Source organism: Penicillium lagena (assembly GCF_028827675.1).
Source record: "Penicillium lagena strain IBT 129212 chromosome Unknown utg000005l_segment0_segment0, whole genome shotgun sequence".
NCBI classification, from domain to species: Eukaryota; Fungi; Ascomycota; class Eurotiomycetes; order Eurotiales; family Aspergillaceae; genus Penicillium; species Penicillium lagena.
Window position 1 is genome coordinate 1216511 of NW_026623226.1, and position 19484 is coordinate 1235994.

Below are 19484 nucleotides of genomic sequence, written 5' to 3' on the forward strand. Positions count from 1 at the left end.
AGGTGGCTCAGCGAAAATTCTGGCCACGCTGAGTACTGTATGGATGTACGCACCGTGTTTTGGCCGGTAACTTACGATCTCGATTAAGGCCAGCCCCTGTACTGCCGCCCCACACCGATTTTTGCCTCTTTCCGCCTCCCACAGATTTCCATCGCCATCTGAATTTGACCATCATCCCTTTTTTCCCTCCACCATCCATCTTTCTCTTTTCTTCTCTCCTCCTTCATAGAGTTTCTTAGAGTTGGGAGATTTGCATTTTCGTCTACACCCTTTTGTGTGTGCTCTGCTGCTCTGCTTTCTTTCCTTCTGTCGTTTGCCACTTGACTTCTTTTCGAGTGGAACCCGACAGTGAGTCTCAGAGACCTGTTTCTTCTTTCCTGCTGCAAGTATCTTCGCTAGATCGCTTGCAACCCACCACCGACAACAAAAAAAGTTCGTGCACTTCCTGATCCTCCTCCCAGACACGCCCACTGACCACCCAACTCCCAGCCGTCTTTTTTTCACCAACAACCGCAAAATGGCCGACGGTCTTCAGATGGGCAATCTGTCCATCAGCGACTCTCAGCACGCTGGCCCGCCCGCTCCCACTGGCCGGTCTGCCTACATCCCCCCTCATCTCCGCCAGCGCGGCATGAACGCGGCTCCCAGCATGGACGCTGCTCCTCCCCCAGGCCCTGGCTTCGGTGGTCCCAGGAACGCCCCTCGTGGTAACTGGGCCAATGCCAACGACTTCAGCCCCCGCGGCCCCCCCAATGGTAACCTAAACTGGAACTCTGACGGTCAACGCCGGCCCTTCGATCCCTATGCTTACGGACATCCAGGTCACGGAGGTTCTTACGGTGGCGGTCACAGCAGCGGCGGCGCTTCTGCCCGCGGCTCGGGAGATGGCCAGTGGCGCGATGGCAAGCACGTCCCCGGTCCTGCCAACGCTCGTCTGGAGCGTGAGCTTTTTGGCGTTCCCAACGACCCCACGAAGCAGCAGACCGGTATCAACTTCGCCAACTACGATGATATCCCTGTGGAGGCCAGCGGTAACGAGGTCCCGGAACCCGTCAACACCTTCGAAAACCCCCCGCTCGACGATCACCTTCTTTCGAACATCAAGTTGGCTAGCTATCTGACCCCGACCCCGGTCCAGAAGTACTCCATCCCCATTGTCATGAACGGCCGCGACCTGATGGCCTGTGCCCAGACCGGTTCGGGCAAGACTGGTGGTTTCCTCTTCCCCATCCTGTCTCAGGCCTTCCAGAACGGTCCGTCTGCGGCTCCTGCCCAGGCGGCTGGCCAGTTCAGCTACGGCCGTCAGCGCAAGGCTTACCCCACCTCTCTCATTCTTGCTCCCACCCGTGAGCTGGTCTCTCAGATCTTCGACGAGGCCCGCAAGTTCGCCTACCGCTCGTGGGTGCGCCCTTGCGTCGTGTACGGTGGTGCCGACATTGGCTCCCAGCTGCGCCAGATCGAGCGTGGCTGTGACCTTCTGGTTGCCACCCCTGGTCGTCTGGTCGATCTGATTGAGCGTGGTCGTATCTCGCTGATGAACATCAAGTACCTGGTTCTTGACGAGGCTGACCGTATGTTGGACATGGGTTTCGAGCCGCAGATCCGCCGCATTGTGGAGGGCGAGGACATGCCCGCCGTGGACCAACGCCAGACTCTCATGTTTTCGGCCACTTTCCCCCGCGACATCCAGATGCTTGCCCGTGACTTCCTGAAGGACTACGTCTTCCTGTCGGTTGGTCGTGTTGGTTCCACCTCGGAGAACATCACTCAGAAGGTGGAGTACGTCGAGGACAACGACAAGCGCTCGGTGCTGCTGGATATTCTGCACACCCACGGCAGCACTGGTCTGACCCTGATTTTCGTGGAGACTAAGCGCATGGCCGACTCCCTGTCGGACTTCCTCATCAACCAGCGCTTCCCGGCCACTGCCATTCACGGTGACCGCACCCAACGCGAGCGTGAGCGTGCTCTGGAGTTCTTCCGCAACGGCCGCTGCCCCATCCTGGTGGCCACTGCTGTTGCTGCCCGTGGTCTGGATATCCCCAACGTCACCCACGTCATCAACTACGACCTGCCCACCGACATTGACGACTACGTCCACCGGATCGGTCGTACCGGCCGTGCTGGTAACACTGGTATCGCGACTGCCTTCTTCAACCGCGGCAACCGTGGTGTCGTTCGTGACCTGATCGACCTCCTGAAGGAGGCCCATCAGGAGGTCCCCTCCTTCTTGGAGAGCATTGCTCGCGAGGGCAGTGGCTTCGGTGGTCGCGGCGGTGGTCGTGGCCGTGGCCGTGGTTCTTCCAATGCCACCCGTGACGTGCGTCGCTTCGGTGGCGGCATGGGTGGTGGCCCGCCCTCTTCCTTCGGCGGCGGCATGGGCGGTGGTGGTGCTGGCTACGGCGCTCCTCCCTCGTATGGTGGCTACGGCGGCGGCGGCGGCGCTCCCTCGTACGGCGGTGGCTACGGCGGCGGCGGTGGCTACGGCAACCCGTCCGGCCCTACCGGCCCATCTTCCTGGTGGTAAATTAACTGTGTGGTCTTATGACGAGGCCGTCAGGTCTGATTGGCTCCCATTTATTTTTCCTTTTCTCTCTTTTGACGGACACGATCAGAACGAAGCCCTGGGTTTCTTCTCCTCCTTTGCTGTTTCTCCAGGGACGGCTTTGTCATGACTTGCACGACTTTCCTATGCGTTTTTTCTGTTTAGAGTTATGCCTTGCTGCCTATGTGCCTCTGATCTTTTCCTCTTCCTGTACTTGTCTTACTCGCTCCCCATTTCGTGCGCTGGACTGGCTTCTCTCTCCATACTGGGCCCGTTTTCCCTTGCGGGCGCCCTGTTCGAGCAGCCCGATTTCCTTTTTTCCGTTGCTCCTGATGGAGCAATCCGCGATCGGACCTGCATGAACATGATAGAATGCGTTGTCTTTTGTTTTTTTATGTCCGCTGTCATCAGATACCCCTTCATGTTCGAGCGTCCCAAAAAATGGTGGACGACGTTCGAATGACGCTTGCCGAGCGGAGTGTGCCGGCGAAAAAAAGTGGCATGTTACGGTGTTTTTTTCGCATCGCATCTCCTTTCGGCGCTTGTTGTGGCTGCAACGGCGTGTGTCCTTGCAGCATAGACTTCTTGTCCAGCGTCTCACGGTATCTCATGGCGGGCCTTTTTTCTTGCTTATGTGTACGCGTTCTACCGTCGATTTTATTTTTTCGAAAACCAAAATCGCGCTTTCTTTCTCCTGGGCTGTTGTGGAGGGTTTCGAGTGGGAATTGTTTGCATTCTGTACGGCGTTGGCTCGACCTAAATCCCCCGTGCAGAGAGGAATGGTTGCCGAATGGGATCTCTTCCTATGTTATTTTCCTTGTCTGTTTCATGTCTCAGATCCGTGGAGGATATGTCGAAGGGAGACGACAGATGGGCGCGAGATGTCGAGGCCTCGCGAGAAGGAAAGCCTTTTAATGCAGGAAAAGTGTTTGATTCAAAAGAACGTTCCCAGCTGCGTAATTGCGTAATTTTTGTAGATGTAAATGGGTCGGGTGCCCGACACCTCAGGTGTCGTGTCAGCTATCGCGATGCCCGTCCAATCGCGGCAAGGAATCTGCGGTCACACACCCTGGCTTCGGTTCCCTCCTTTTCATTATTGTTCCATCCATCTTCATCATACCATATCAATCTTCACCCCCCTGGTTCCCTTCCCTCACCTCTGCCTCCCGCGCAGTTCCTGAGCTCATCTCCTGATCCTGTCTGACCTACTCGAGCCTCCTACTTCGACTGGGCGACCACGCCTCCAGTCCCTACGCAGACCAGCCACGCTCCCAAATTCCCCGATCCCAGGGGGGCGCCACCGCAACCCCAGACCTCCCCAATCCACCCAATCCACCCGCGAGTGGCACCATCCAAGATGGCCGAAGTCGACAATCCCCCGATGGACGAGTCCTTCCCGGCGTCCGAGGCCGCCGACGACAATCCCTCCCATGGCAACACGGCGAGCGCGACGGTCGGGACAAGACGACAGGCCAACGGCACGATTGGCTCTGTCTACTCGGGCAACAAGATCCGGCATCTCAAGAAAGAAGACGGCATCCCCCTCTGGCGCAAGGATATCCAGTATCAATTCCTGAAGCTCGTTTTCGAAGACAAGACGCCGGTCTTCACGCGGTATCCGGATGGTCAGAAGAAGTGCGACTTTGCCGATATCTACATCGATGCTATGGCCAGGAGTAGTAAGACGAGCAAGATTCTCAAGGATAAATTGCAGAATGACAAGCCCGCTGCTATTAGCATGGCGATGGTCTGTCTGCTGGTGAATTTTGGGCGCATGAATACCACTCTCAACTGTATGTCTGGCTCTATTTTCTCTTTGTTCCGTGGAAGAATACTAGCTAACTCATTTTGTCCCTGCTAGTCTTCCCCGAAATGCGTGCTCAGCTGCGAACCTACCACTCCATCCCTTCGCTACAAGCACACCAGGACTCGAACGCCTACAAACAACTCCAGGATGCCCCGCGCCTGAAGTCGATTCTCAAGGGCGCATCAGAGGACGTCGACCAACCCAACACTCTAGACAAGATCAAGCGGCAGAATGTGCCGCGGACGAACCCGGTCAACCTCATCTTCGTCCTGGCGCAGTACGCGCCTAAAGTTTCGGAGACGCATTTCTTCCCTCCCAGGGACTTCTTCGACCTGGTCATGAGGTCCACGCTGAGCAGCCATAGTCGTGCCCGAGCGTTCCTGTGGCTGATGTGGTGGTACTTGGAGAGTGACTTCAGCCGCGAGGCTGCGCTCAACAATCCGTTCGGTGCGGGTCTGGATGGCGATGGGTCGGAGGGTTTGCCTCTGAAAGTGCCTGCTTTCGAGATTTTGACGGAGGAGCAGGCCAATGAGGAGAATGTGGATTCGCAGGAGGAGTTGGAGTATGGAGAGGCGAAGAGGCTGGAGCGCAAGCGTATGTGTCTTAGCATTCCTTTCGCTGAGACCCTATACTGACCTCGGTTGCAGGCATTCTGGAGGAAGAAGAGCCATTACCCCGTGTTCCCAAGCGTCCCAAGAAAGGTTGGTCGTCTTCTTTCAAGTTTCTTGTTCTTTCTAATCCTATATCATAGACTATGGTTTCGAGGAAGACTCATTCGCGGGCGACTACTCTGGGTTTGGAGGACGCAGCTCTGCTGTGTCCACTCCTCTCCATCCTTCCGCCAAACGCACCCTGGATGATGAAGACGATGACAGCGCTATGGGCCAATATCAACCGCGCAGCAAGCAGGCGAAACGAGAGTCCTCTCTTAACCGAGCCGCGGGCCATCAGCGCCTCATTCTCAAAACCAGAATGGATCTTGATCGTACTCCGGATGCCTCACCTGCGCCTCCGGGGTCTGGCCATCCCGTTCTCAACCGGTTCATCCAGGAGCCATCGCTTTCCCAACCATCTGGTAGTGGCCGTCGACCGCGGCCATTGACGCAGCACCAGCTTGCCGTTGAGCACAACCGTCGACAGCGGATTGAGTATCTACTTGCCAAGCGCAAGTCCAACGCATATCGCGTTCTCCGGGCCAAGCGGGAGAGCGAGATGCCCTTCGCGCGCTATGGCCGCCAGCTACAAAGTCTGCCGGACGGCTACGATTCGGAGGATGGAGAGAACTCCTGGGGCAAAGGAGGTCTGTTCTCCAACCCGGACGAAGAAGATGACTTTGGCGAGTGCGCCAGCTTCTTCTTGTCCGTAGCGCGAAAGGCGTCTCGGCGACTGGACCGTTGGGACTACGAGGGCGCCAACGGGCCTAGGAGAGACCGCAAGAAGGAGCGCCAGGAGCGACAGCGGGTCAAGGCCGCCATGGAGGCAGAAGCACGAGCTGGGAACCGGTCGCGTGCGCGTCCGTCGCGCGGTGGTGCAGCCGCCAAACGCAAGTCTGGCGGCGCTGCAGTTGTCTCCGGCTCGGCCAAAAAGCCCTCTGGAGGTTCAAGCTCGAAGGGTGGCCGCAGCCGTCCCCCCAATGGTCCTGCCGGCGCAGCGGCCTGGGAGGCCGAGCATACAGCCGGGGACGACTACATGGAAGGCGAGTTGGATGATCTCGACCGCGAGCTGCTGGGCGAGGGCTCCGGCGACGAAGGACCGCGACGCTATGTGGGAGAAGGAGGAGATTCGTCGGACGAGGAGGAGGATGAAGTCGACGACGAGAACTCGTCTACCTACGATGGGCCTAATGGCTATGCGCGGCATGAGAGCTCGTCTCCTGTTCCAGAGACTGCTGCTGTTAGTACCCGGGAGTGAGGGTTGAGGTTTTTTTTTTTCTGTGTATGATCACCTGTGTACTACGTACGTCTTTGTGCTTCTGTTTGGCGGGGGTTACTTATTCTGGCTGTTTCACATTCCACCATCTTCTCCTTCCTCCTCCTACCTCCTCCCTGTACTGTGCCCAATCGTCGACACACATCCGAGGCAAACCGAGACAGGGATATGAATTCATCGGGCCATGTGAACATAATCATGTGTAGTCTAGCTGAGCAATGTGTTGTCCATCAGGTGGATACGACCAACCGCAGCCAGTGGATTCCTAAGGCTGGCCATTCCCCCGGTTCGCCCTGACGTCTTTCCTTCCTGTCCTTTCCTTCTCTTCCCTTTCCTTCTTCATCTCCGCTCTCTTTCTCCTTCCCAACAACACTCATTCGATTTGCCAGGCCTGGATTTCCGTTGTGCAACTCGCCCGCTCGTGCATCGGTTCCGTGTCGCGCCTTCGCTTCCCGCGCCGGCATTTTCTGCTGCTCGTTTCGCCCGCGCTCCGTCCGTCTTCATTCCTCAACAAACACACTCTGCACGATTTGAGGTCGCTCCTTCTTGACACCGCTGGTGTCTTGTATTTGTTTCTTCGATAACCAGTGATCTGGAAATTCGATAGGCGCCACGCCGAAAGGGCTTCCTAACCCTCTCACATCAACCCACCAACCAAACCCTCAACATAACCTCCAATCCACCATGGCCGAGCAACCTCGCATCCTGCGTCCCCGCCCGCGCCGGGTCTTCGACGTCACACCAGCCTCAACCGAATCATCCGAACCTCCCACGCCCGCCGAGCCCGCCAACAGCGCCGACCTGCTAAGCCCTAACCAGGACATGGGGTCGACATCGGCGAGTGTGAGCCGCACAGGGTCGATCATGAACCTGACCTCCTCGACGCTGTATGGGATCTACTCGCCGACGGCATTCACCGGATTCCGTGGCGAGGACAGCCCCTGGGGCACGGAGGCATTGAACACGCCCACGGCCGAGTTTCCGCCAGAACCCTCGCAGCGCGAGGCGGTCAAGTCGGCCACGGAGCCGCGTCGGTTTGCGCTGCGGCGCACGCGATCGCGGCTCAGTCATGGCTTGTTCCGTGGTGTTATCCTGCCGCAGGCCTTGAGCAGTGCCTTGCTCTTTGGCTTCGGAGTTGTCTACGGCGTGATCACTATTCATTTGCACGATAATCACTGGATTACACCGGTTAAGCTTGAGAATGTACATTACTATGACTCGTGGCTGTACTTGGGCTTCTGGGGGCTGGCTGGTATCGCGTTGGGGAAAGTTCTTCCCTGGCTGGATGTCTGGCGTGAGAAGGGGCTGGAGAATCGGGATACCCGGGGGAACAATGCCGGAGATGAGGAGACCGAGTATCGCGCTCCGTCGTGGGTGGCTGTCGCTCGGAGCGTTGGAGCGTTTGTTGGAATTGCTTTTGCGATGGTAAGTCTCTTTTTTTCTTTCTTTTTCCGGGCAGACACACGTGTGTACCTCTTTTTGGTTCGACAGCACCTAATTTTTCTGGCAAATTGCAGAGACGACTCCCCTGGCAGTCCACCACGCAAGCATCGCTAACCCTCGCTCTCGCCAACCCCGTCCTGTGGTACCTAATCGACCGCACCAAGACCGGTTTCCTCCTCGCAGTGATTGTTGGTATAGGGGGCATGGGTGTGGTACTGGGCCTGAAACCCGAGCTGGTCCCTGGCTCGACCGGCCCTTCGTTCGGAACGACGTTCTTGAATGGAACCGGGTTGGAGAATGCGCTGGGCGCAGAGATCACGCAGGAGAGCATCGCGGTCCGCACCTGGATCGCCAGCGTCATTTTCTGCGCGTGCGTATGCTTCGGCAACATCGGGCGCCAGCTCGCCATCGGGGCCATGGGCGCTGATACCCTCGCATCGTGAATTGTCATTCGCTACGTTTTTTTTTTCTCCATTGTTTGCCGTCACATAATTTGGGATGGGATATCGAGTTGGCTGGATCGATGGGGATATAGATAGCAGACCAAAAAGAAATTGTTTTATACAGGATAGGATCATAGAAGGAGGCATTATTATTATTGAGATGTAGAATCAATCATTGCAATTCCCGCCACATCAGACCCGAAGGTCTAGGCAGGGCACTGCACCCAAGATCGACCCTGTGCCCGTCAAGGACACTCGGTCTCCATTCTCTATACGATTTCCGTACTTCATCAGACAAGTCTTCGTAGGAACGCTTTTTGAGAAGAATGTGATTATTTTGCGTTGTTCATGAAGAAGAAAAGAAAAGAGGAAATGCGGACCCGCGAGAAAAGCTTTTGATCGTGTGGTCATGTGACTGTTACCCTGTATTGTCATTGACTGACCGGGTAAGTTACGACATTGGCTCGCCGATCGCGGGAGGTGCTGGGTGGGATTGGACCCCGCGGCGGGACACTTTTTTTTCTTCTTCATTTCTTCTGCTTCGTTTGCTCTAGAGTGGTCACATTCACCTGGTGGGTTTCTCTTCTTATCTCGGCGCAATTGAAGAGGATCAATTGCGGTGCACACTGGACCACCTTCGATCGCTGACCCCTTCTCTTCTCCCAGTGCCGACTATCGAGGATTCATCATGTCTCAAAAGTCCGGTATGCGATGATATATTCCATGGATCCATGCATGGGGTTATACTCACAGTCGTCCAGCTATTCTCTCCGTCTACGACAAGACTGGCCTGCTGGACCTGGCTAAGGGCCTGGCCAAGCAGAATGTCCGGCTTCTTGCCTCGGGCGGTACGGCCAAGATGATTCGGGAGGCTGGGTTCCCTGTCGAGTGAGTGTGATATGCATGCTGTGTTGGGAAGATCCGTTCATGCTGACCTCGCCTGTTAGGGATGTCTCGGCCATCACCCATGCCCCCGAGATGCTGGGCGGCCGTGTCAAGACCCTCCACCCGGCCGTCCACGGCGGCATCCTCGCCCGTGATATCGAGTCCGACGAGAAGGACCTCGCAGAGCAGAAGATCGCCAAGGTCGACTACGTCGTCTGCAACCTATACCCGTTCAAGGAGACCGTCGCCGAGGTCAACGTGACCATCGACGAGGCCGTGGAGGAGATTGACATCGGCGGGGTGACCCTGCTGCGCGCCGCGGCCAAGAATCACAAGCGCGTCACCATCCTCTCCGACCCGTCGGACTACCCCGAGTTCCTCAAGGAGCTCCAGACCGGCGAGATCACCGCAGCCAGCCGCAATCAGTACGCCCTCAAGGCCTTTGAGCAGACCGCCGACTACGACTCTGCCATCTCGGCCTTCTTCCGCAAGGAATATGCCGGTAACGGTCTGCAGCAGCTGTCCCTGCGCTACGGCACAAACCCGCACCAGAAGCCCGCCTCCGCCTACATGGTCCAGGGCAAGCTGCCCTTCAAGGTCCTCAACGGCGCTCCCGGTTATGTCAACCTGCTGGATGCCCTGAACGCCTGGCCTCTGGTCAAAGAGCTCAAGCAGGCGCTGGGCTTCCCCGCCGCCGCCAGCTTCAAGCACGTTTCCCCCGCCGGTGCTGCCATCGGCGTGCCCCTGAACGAGAAGGAGCGCAAGGTGTACATGGTGGATGACATCCCCGGCCTCGAGACCTCCGGTCTGGCGCAGGCGTACGCCCGTGCCCGCGGCGCCGACCGCATGTCCAGCTTCGGCGATATTCTTGCCCTCAGCGACGTGGTCGACGTGCCCACCGCCAAGATCATCTCGCGCGAGGTGTCGGACGGTGTCATTGCCGCGGGCTACGAGCCCGCCGCGCTAGAGATCCTGTCCAAGAAGAAGGGCGGCAAGTACCTCGTCCTGCAGATGGACGAGAGCTACACGCCAGCGCCCGAGGAAACCCGGACGCTGTTCGGCGTGACGATGACACAGCACCGCAACGATGTAGTCATCTCCCCCAGCAAGACCTTCAGCACGATCCTCACACCCAAGGACCTTCCTTCACTCCCCGAGGCCGCCCTCCGCGACCTCACCGTCGCCACCATCGCCCTCAAGTATACGCAGTCCAACTCGGTCTGCTACGCGCTCAATGGCCAGATCATCGGCCTTGGTGCCGGCCAGCAGAGCCGTATCCACTGCACCCGTCTCGCGGGCGACAAGGCCGACAACTGGTGGATGCGCTTCCACGACCGCGTCTTGGGGATTCAGTGGAAGCAGGGCACCAAGCGCGCTGATAAGAGCAATGCCATCGACCTGCTTTGTTCCGGCGAGCTTCCTCGCAACGACGCCGAGAAGGCTGAGTATGAGCGTGTCTTCGAGGAGGTCCCCGTTCCCTTTACCGCGGAGGAGCGCGAGGCTTGGCTGTCGAAGCTGAATGAGGTCGCCGTCTCGTCTGATGCCTTTGTATGTCTTCCCTATTACCCTCCCTTCTCCTTCCATTTCCAGTCATGCTAATCTCTTTGTGTTCTGCTCAGTTCCCCTTCATCGACAACGTCTTCCGCGCCGCCCGCTCCGGCGCAAAGTACATCGCCGCCCCGAGTGGTAGCCAGAACGACGGCCCCGTCTTCGCCACGGCCGAGAAGCTGGGCATCGTCTTCGTTGAGCAGGGAACCCGTCTGTTCCACCACTAGATTGATGGCCTGGCCAGGGTGGAAGTGAAAATAAAATCGTTAAACGGATGGCGCAGATATGATGATAAACATGTCTTTTTTGTTGTGCGTTTGTCTTATGGCCTAGGAATTTGCCAAAAAATATATATATATATACCTTTCTTGGACGGACTTCTTTCAGTTTAGATCAGGTCTTCGTTTCCTGTCTTTGAAGAATGTATCTGCCATATGCTGTCAGTAAACGTAGTGTCTTGTAGCCAGATATATATCCGCCTGGACCACGCTATATTTCTCAACCTGATTACCAAAAATATCGCTCTCGTGTTTTTATTTCCCTTCTTATGTTGGCTCTATTGATTGATTTCGTACACCCTGTGCTTTCTTATTCTACTGCGCGTGATAGTCTGGTACTGTCGTGAGGTTGCCACGGACAGTTCAGCCACTGATGTCGGGCTGCCCCACCTTTAGTCGACAGGGGAAATTGTCCCTGCTGATCTTCTGGGAAGGTATGCTTGATGATTCATTATTCTCAACATGGCATTTGTAATTAGCAAAGATTTAGTAAGTATTGCATTTAACAAAAAAACATTACTCAATTACTGTATCTAAAGTCCTCCGATTGAATAGATTTGACGTCATGGCATCAGCTCGGGACGCTCGGAGCAGATCAACACAATGGTGATGGTATACCTGCCTACTAGGAGATAGAAACCAATACAGAATAATGTTATCATTAGCATATGCAGACACGTCCATCGCAGCAGACAGGCAACCACATGGCTCATATTCATTGGACACCCTTTCGCGTGGGCACCGGTGTAGTTGCTCTGTTTATCCTGCTGTTGATCATGTCCAGTCATCAAACAATACACGATCCAGCAGAACAGCACATCTCATGGATTACGGTGCCGGGATCTAGTAGAAAAGGGTGCGTGTACTCTACAGTGCACAGCGACGAGCCCTATCTTTCAGAGGATCAATCAAGCTGCAAGAATGCACGACACCGAGAAAGTTGCTGACTATGGCTCCGAGTATGGCAGTACTGGCAGAGAAAATATCTACAAGCTACAAACCCCTCATTCCAACTGTATGCAGCTGGTCTCTTGCCCGTCTGATCCCAGGGAAGGCGGCCATGAGCCGCGAAGCCGGGTTTGGACCTGGAGGTAAGTACCATATACACCACCCAAGGAACAACATCACTGAGATCGTGAGCCCAGTGGCCCTGCTTGGGATGTCCGAGTCCAACTGAATCTCAAGTAGGTGTTACAGGACCCATTGGCCTTTGGTGATAATTACCAGCTAATCCAGACCTCCCTCAATAGAGCCCATGCGCAGCTGGTGTCGAGTGTGGATTGGGCCATGCGGTGGCGGGGTACTATGAACTGTCTGTCCTTCTCGGAGCTGGATGATCTTGATATATTTGAGATGGATGAGATAGCGCTGGAGGCATTCTGGGCGAGAGTGTGGAAGTGTTATCTGCAGTACACGGAGTGAATGAAGCACATCACGTTACCCTCCCTCATTAACAATGCCCCGTATCACGTGAGGCCACTCCATAAGCGACACCTCAGCAAGGACAAACAGGGCCTCCTGAGGTCACTTCCGCTTCTTGCTTCTCCTACCCCAACAATCACCCTCCCCTTCTTCCCTCCCACTCTCACGCACCTTCTTCTTCTCCTCCCCGTTTCTTTCCTACTTTCATTTACGTCTTACCTTGGAATTGCTTTGCGTGGCGTTTAGCTCGGAGGACGAGGTCGTGTTGCGGCCTACGTAAATATGGCTCCTCTTCCCATCAAGTTTACAGAGTTGGTCAATGTACGCTCCTCCTGCCTTCCCCTTCTTACTCTGAGCATTGATCTGACCTGTCTGGATTCTCTAGTTGACCAATGTCGGCATTGCGGTATGTCTCCTGTCCCTCCCTCTTCTGTCGTCACCTGGCAGCTAGCTCCCGCTGCATTGCGGATGCGCCGGTCGCGTCTACAGAGGCACCCTAGGTTATCAAGTGCGGTCGCTCACATCTCTCCTTTCTCTGCAGCCGGCATCGATTGGCTTCACGTCATGTGTGAGTGCTCCTTCTCACCTCTAAACAATAACACGCACGGAACCCCAGTTAACGTGTCCTTGCGCCCCCATTGCAGACCCTAGAATCGGATCACTATGTCTGCGTCCGCCAGAAGCTCGATGACGAAGACAAGCCCCAGGTCATCATCGTGGATCTGAAGAACAACAATGAGGTTATGCGTCGCCCCATCAACGCCGACAGTGCGATCATGCACTGGACTAAGAACATTATCGCCCTCAAGGCCCAAGGCCGGACGATCCAGATCTTTGACCTGTCAGCGAAGCAGAAGCTCAAATCGTCGGTGATGAATGAGGATATTGTGTACTGGAAATGGCTGAGCGACAGGTCTCTCGGTCTGATCACAGACACCGCAGTCTACCACTGGGATATCCAAGATGGCACACAACAGAACCCGGTCAAGATGTTCGACCGGCTTCCCAACCTTTCGGTATGTCTCGTGCAGCCCCCAGAGAGAGCTGTGATTTCCTGACTCTTCTCCTTTTCCCCCTTAGGGTTGCCAAATCATCAACTACCGTGTGAACTCGGAGGAGAAATGGATGGTGGTCGTCGGTATCAGCCAGCAGCAGGGCCGGGTTGTGGGATCGATGCAGCTCTATTCCAAGGAACGTGGGATCTCGCAGTTCATTGAGGGCCACGCCGCTGCTTTCGCCTCCATTAACGTCGAGGGATCGCCTCTGCCACACCACCTCTTTACCTTCGCCGTTCGAACCCAGACGGGGGCCAAGCTCCAGATTGCCGAGATCGATCACCAGGAGCCCAACCCGCGCTTCCAGAAGAAGGCCGTGGAGGTGTACTTCCCTCAGGAAGCCGTTAATGATTTCCCCGTCGCCATGCAGGTGTCCAGCAAGTACGACGTTGTCTACCTTGTTACAAAATATGGATTCATTCACCTGTACGACCTGGAGACCGGCACCTGCATCTTCATGAACCGCATCTCCAGCGAGACCATCTTCACCACGGCCTCGGATTCCGAGGGAGCTGGTCTGGTCGGTGTCAACCGCAAGGGCCAGGTCCTGTCCGTTAGCGTCGACGAGAGCACCATCATCCAGTACCTGATGGACAACCCGGCCATGTCGTCGATTGCGGTGAAGCTTGCCTCGCGCGCTGGGCTCCCGGGGGCGGACCACTTGTACCAGCAGCAGTTTGACAACCTCATCGCACAGGGCAACTTCTCCGAAGCCGCCAAGGTCGCGGCAAACTCCCCTCGCGGATTCTTGCGCACGACGGAAACCATCAACCGCTTCAAGAACGCTCCCCAGACCGGCCAGATGTCCGTCATTCTGCAGTACTTCGGTATGCTCCTCGACAAGGGATCGCTGAACCGATATGAGAGTGTGGAGCTCGTCCGACCTGTGTTGCAGCAGAACCGCAAGCACTTGCTCGAGAAGTGGATGCAGGAGAACAAACTGGAGTCTTCCGAGGAGCTTGGAGATATTATTCGCCCGTACGACGTGTCTCTTGCCCTCAGCGTTTACCTTCAGGCCAACATCCCCCAAAAGGTGGTTGCTGGTTTCGCGGAGACGGGCCAGTTTGACAAGATTCTGTCTTACTCCAAGCAAGTTGGCTACCAGCCCGACTACACCCAGCTGCTCCAGCACATTGTCCGCGTGAACCCCGAGAAGGGTGCCGAGTTCGCTACTCAGCTTGCCAACGAGGAGACTGGCGCCTTGGTTGATCTCGACCGCGTGGTGGACGTTTTCCTGTCCCAGAACATGATCCAGCAAGCCACTTCCTTCCTGCTGGATGCCCTGAAGGACAACAAGCCCGAGCACGGCCATCTGCAGACCCGCCTGCTGGAGATGAACCTTGTCAACGCGCCCCAGGTTGCGGATGCCATCCTTGGCAATGAGATCTTCACCCACTACGACCGTCCTCGCATTGCCACACTTTGCGAGAACGCGGGCCTGATCCAGCGCGCTCTTGAGAACTCGGACGACTCTGCTTTCATCAAGCGCAACATTGTCAAGACCGACAAGCTCAGCCCCGAATGGCTGATGAACTACTTCGGCCGTCTCTCAGTCGAGCAGACGCTGGACTGCATGGACACAATGCTGGGTGCCAACATCCGCCAGAACCTGCAGGCTGTGGTGCAGATTGCCACCAAGTTCTCTGATCTTCTCGGTGCCAACCGCTTGATCGATCTCTTCGAGAAGTACCGTACTGCCGAGGGTCTCTACTACTACCTTGGAAGCATTGTCAACCTGAGCGAGGACCCTGAGGTGCACTTCAAGTACATTGAGGCCGCTACCGCTATGAACCAGCTCACTGAGGTCGAGCGGATTTGCCGCGAGAGCAACTACTACAATCCTGAGAAGGTGAAGAACTTCCTGAAGGAGGCTCGCCTGACCGAGCAGCTGCCTCTGATCATCGTCTGCGATCGCTTCAACTTTATCCATGACCTTGTCCTGTATCTGTACCAGAGCCAGCAGTACAAGTCCATTGAGGTGTATGTGCAGCGTGTTAACCCCTCGCGTGCTCCTGCTGTTGTTGGCGGCTTGCTCGACGTGGACTGCGATGAGGGCATCATCAAGAACCTGCTCGCCAGCGTCGACCCGGCCGTCATCCCGATTGACGAGCTCGTCTCCGAGGTCGAGAGCCGAAACCGACTGAAGCTGCTTCTGCCTTTCTTGGAGGCCACTCTTGCCACGGGCAACCAGCAGCAGGCTGTCTACAACGCCCTCGCCAAGATTTACATCGACAGTAACAACAACCCGGAGAAGTTCCTGAAGGAGAACGAGATGTACGACACCTTGACTGTCGGCAAGTACTGCGAGAAGCGTGATCCCAACCTGGCGTACATCTCGTACCGCAAGGGCCAGAATGACTTGGAGCTCATCAGCATCACGAACGAGAACGCAATGTACCGGGCCCAGGCCCGCTACCTCGTCGAGCGTGCCGATCCCGAGATTTGGAGCTTTGTTCTGAGTGAGAACAACACCCACCGCCGTTCGCTTGTCGACCAGGTTATTGCCACTGCGGTCCCCGAATCGACCGAACCCGACAAGGTGTCCATTGCTGTCAAGTCGTTCCTCGAGGCCGACCTTCCTGGCGAGCTGATTGAGCTGCTAGAGAAGATCATCCTGGAGCCCTCTCCGTTCAGCGACAACGCCAGCTTGCAGAACCTCATGATGTTGACCGCTGCCAAGGCGGACAAGAGCCGCCTGATGGATTACATCCACCAGCTGAATGAGTTCTCCGCTGACGAAATTGCCGAGATGTGTATCAGCGTTGGTTTGTACGAGGAGGCCTTTGAGATCTACAAGAAGGTTAACAACAACCTGGCGGCCGTCAATGTGCTTGTGGAGAACGTCGTCAGCATCGACCGCGCCCAGGAGTTTGCGGAGCGCATTGAGTTGCCCGAGGTCTGGAGCAAGGTGGCCAAGGCCCAGCTGGATGGTCTTCGCGTGTCTGACTCGATTGAGTCGTACATCAAGGCTGGTGACCCGTCGAACTACAACGAGGTGATTGAGACGGCCACCCACGCCGGCAAGGATGAGGATCTCATCAAGTTCCTCCGTATGGCCCGCAAGACCCTGCGGGAGCCGGCCATCGACACCTCTATGGCTTTCTGCTTTGCTCGCCTGGATCAGCTTCCCGAGCTTGAGGACTTCCTTCGCTCCACTAATGTCGCCGATATCGAGGCGTCTGGTGACAAGGCCTACGAGGAGGGTTACCATCAGGCCGCCAAGATTTTCTTCACCAGCATCTCGAATTGGGCCAAGCTGGCGACCACCTTGGTGCACCTCGAGGACTACCAGGCTGCCGTGGAGTGTGCCCGCAAAGCCAACAGCGTCAAGGTGTGGAAACAGGTCAACGAGGCCTGCGTCAACAAGAAGGAATTCCGCCTCGCGCAGATTTGCGGTCTCAATCTTATCGTCCACGCCGAAGAGTTGCAGACCCTCGTGCGCCAGTACGAGCGCAACGGCTACTTCGATGAGCTCATCGCCGTGCTCGAGTCTGGTCTTGGCCTGGAGCGCGCTCACATGGGCATGTTCACCGAACTGGGCATTGCCTTGTCCAAGTATCACCCGGAGCGCGTGATGGAGCATCTGAAGCTATTCTGGTCCCGCATCAACATCCCCAAGATGATCCGGGCCTGCGAGGAGGCAAACCTGTGGCCGGAGCTGGTGTTCCTGTACTGCCACTATGATGAGTGGGACAACGCCGCTCTGGCGATGATGGAGCGTGCGGCCGATGCCTGGGAGCACCACTCGTTCAAGGACATCATTGTCAAGGTGGCCAACCTGGAGATCTACTACCGCTCGCTGAATTTCTATCTGCAGGAGCAGCCTCTTCTCCTAACCGACCTGCTGCAGGTCTTGACCAGTCGCATTGACGTTAACCGGGTTGTGCGCATCTTCCAGAGCTCCGACAACATCCCTCTGATCAAGCCGTTCCTGCTCAACGTTCAGACCCAGAACAAGCGGGCCGTCAACGACGCCATCAACGAGCTTTTGATCGAGGAGGAAGACTACAAGACCTTGCGTGACTCCGTTGACAACTACGACAACTTCGACGCCGTGGATCTCGCTCAGCGTCTGGAGAAGCACGATCTCATCTTCTTCCGCCAGATCGCCGCCAATATCTACCGCAACAACAAGCGCTGGGAGAAGTCGATTGCTCTCTCGAAGCAAGACAAGCTCTACAAGGATGCCATTGAGACCGCTGCCATCTCTGGCAAGTCCGAGGTGGTCGAGGACCTCCTTCGCTACGTAAGTTGCTTTTTGAACTGTTCGATGACCACCCCCGCTAACTTGCCCTCTCCTAGTTTGTGGACATTGGCAGCCGCGAATGCTACGTGGGTATGCTGTATGCTTGCTACGACCTCATCCGTCCGGACGTGATCATGGAGATTTCGTGGCGCAAGGGCCTGCACGACTTCACCATGCCGTTCATGATCAACTTCCTCTGCGAGCAGACGCGCACGATCGAGATGCTGAAGAAGGACAACGAGGAGCGCAAGGCCCGCGAGACGACCCAGAAGACCGAGGAGGACAACACACCGATCCTCGGCGGCTCGCGGTTGATGCTGACCCAGGGCCCTGGCGGCGCCCCGGCCAGCCCGATGCCATACGGCCAGGCCAATGGCGTGGCCCCGCAGGCGACCGGATACCGCGCGTTCTAAGTGTGCTCTCTCTTTCTCTCCATTTTTACCATCCCTGCGTTTTCTGTGTATGTGTAACATAAAGCGACGCGAACCATTATTTATCTGGGGAGCAAAAGACATGACCGATATGGAGGTGGGCTGATGCTGGCCGGGCTGGTTGTTGAAAGGGGAGGATGTGACATGGCGGCCTGTTTTTAATTTTCTTTTCTTTTCTTTTTCTTTCGTTCTCATTTTTTGACTTCTTTTCTCGCCCGAATGTATTTGATAGGCTTGCGTTTTCTCTCCTTTTTTCCTGTGACTGAGTAATGGCATTGCGTTCTTTTCAATCTTTGGTGGCGAGTTGTAGATCCGATCGTGAGCTGCCTAAGGAGACCAGGCTGTTACGCAAACATCATTGATGCTGCTGTGCGAATAGTCTCCGCTGGGCCGCCTACAGGATAGCTATATGATACGCTATGGGCTGTGTGCATACCTTGGCCTCGCATTGATTGGTCTATGCATGGTCCTGCGATAACACCCTCTACGTCTCTGCTAACTAAGATCTTAGAGCTAGAGCTTTTCTCGGCTGGAGGGAATGCGGGCTAGGATTTACCCTTTACCCCCCCCCTTGAGATGCATGTGCATGTACACACCTGGATTTGAGATGAGCGCGGCAGGTTTCGTTATGACGAGGCACAGCATCTTCAGCGAAGAAGGGAAATAATGACGAGATATGTCGCTGTCTTTTGTCAATAAATGCAATAAGTGCACGCCTCCGTCCTAGGCCGCGCTTGGCCGCGGCCCGACTAGTTGGATGTTGGACCTGGTGACCCGGGAGATCCTCCAAGTTGATCGGAGAAATATGGTTTCAAAGCGAATATTCCCGACATTGATGTTAGTCTTCCCCGGCTCTTGTAGGAACAGTTAGGAACCAGCGAGGGTTCTCCGAGAGTCAGCCGGGCCCAGCCCCAGTTTCCCGCTGGTGTCTCCGGAAATCGCTCGTTTCAGTCTGTCCCGAGCACCGAGGTTGTGTGGGGGGGGATCAAGATGTGGCCTAAATGACCCGATGGGGCTGATGAGATCATAGTATCATCGTGGTTTGAAAAAAAAAATCACAATCAGAATAGTAGGTATGCTGATAACCAATTCGACCGTAATGACTACACGTAGTAGAAACTCGATCCTTGGGACCTGCTGTACGCCCGGTGAACCGGTGAGGTGTGGGCGGAGGCGGTAAACTCAGTACCCGTTACCTCATGGCTGTAGTCAACTCCAGGTGTTCCGGAAGTACCTGTGACCTGGTGACCGGCCGGCCACCGCAGATCAGAGAATCACGGGGCTGCCCCTCCATTCCCTCCATCCTTTCTTTGGAACTTTTCCCTGTTCTCTTCTTTCTTCTTCTTTTCCTCATCCCTGTCTCCCACTCTTGTCCACCATTCTTCAATCCTCTCTGGGTTGCAGGCCGCATTGCTCGCTCTGCAATTGTGCCAGCCACTGCGCTGCTGCCCT

General features: G+C 55.9%; 6 protein-coding genes across 6 annotated transcripts; all 6 read left to right on the forward strand.

Moving 5' to 3' along the window:
- Positions 1 to 517: 517 nt before the first annotated feature.
- On the forward strand, positions 518 to 2527 carry N7510_007181 (DEAD/DEAH box helicase; the record flags this gene model as incomplete). Its single annotated transcript, XM_056979106.1, has 1 exon — positions 518 to 2527. The coding sequence occupies one exon, from the start codon at positions 518 to 520 to the stop codon at positions 2525 to 2527; it is 2010 nt and encodes a 669-aa protein (XP_056832149.1).
- Positions 2528 to 3902: 1375 nt separating this feature from the next.
- Positions 3903 to 6263, forward strand: N7510_007182 (uncharacterized protein; the record flags this gene model as incomplete). Its single annotated transcript, XM_056979107.1, has 4 exons — positions 3903 to 4338; positions 4407 to 4946; positions 5000 to 5053; positions 5104 to 6263. The coding sequence occupies 4 exons, from the start codon at positions 3903 to 3905 to the stop codon at positions 6261 to 6263; spliced, it is 2190 nt and encodes a 729-aa protein (XP_056832150.1).
- A 702-nt stretch (positions 6264 to 6965) lies between these two features.
- On the forward strand, positions 6966 to 8167 carry N7510_007183 (INSIG family protein; the record flags this gene model as incomplete). Its single annotated transcript, XM_056979108.1, has 2 exons — positions 6966 to 7706; positions 7799 to 8167. 2 exons carry the CDS (start codon positions 6966 to 6968, stop codon positions 8165 to 8167), a joined length of 1110 nt encoding a protein of 369 aa, XP_056832151.1.
- Positions 8168 to 8855: 688 nt separating this feature from the next.
- Positions 8856 to 10827, forward strand: N7510_007184 (phosphoribosylaminoimidazolecarboxamide formyltransferase/IMP cyclohydrolase; the record flags this gene model as incomplete). The annotated part of the gene is made up of 4 exons (XM_056979109.1): positions 8856 to 8871; positions 8929 to 9055; positions 9115 to 10600; positions 10672 to 10827. The coding sequence occupies 4 exons, from the start codon at positions 8856 to 8858 to the stop codon at positions 10825 to 10827; spliced, it is 1785 nt and encodes a 594-aa protein (XP_056832152.1).
- Positions 10828 to 11799: 972 nt separating this feature from the next.
- N7510_007185 (uncharacterized protein) lies at positions 11800 to 12300 on the forward strand (the record flags this gene model as incomplete). Its single annotated transcript, XM_056979110.1, has 2 exons — positions 11800 to 11969; positions 12129 to 12300. The coding sequence occupies 2 exons, from the start codon at positions 11800 to 11802 to the stop codon at positions 12298 to 12300; spliced, it is 342 nt and encodes a 113-aa protein (XP_056832153.1).
- A 282-nt stretch (positions 12301 to 12582) lies between these two features.
- Positions 12583 to 18014, forward strand: N7510_007186 (uncharacterized protein; the record flags this gene model as incomplete). Its single annotated transcript, XM_056979111.1, has 5 exons — positions 12583 to 12621; positions 12686 to 12706; positions 12945 to 13316; positions 13381 to 17601; positions 17658 to 18014. The coding sequence occupies 5 exons, from the start codon at positions 12583 to 12585 to the stop codon at positions 18012 to 18014; spliced, it is 5010 nt and encodes a 1669-aa protein (XP_056832154.1).
- Between the last annotated feature and the right edge of the window lie 1470 nt (positions 18015 to 19484).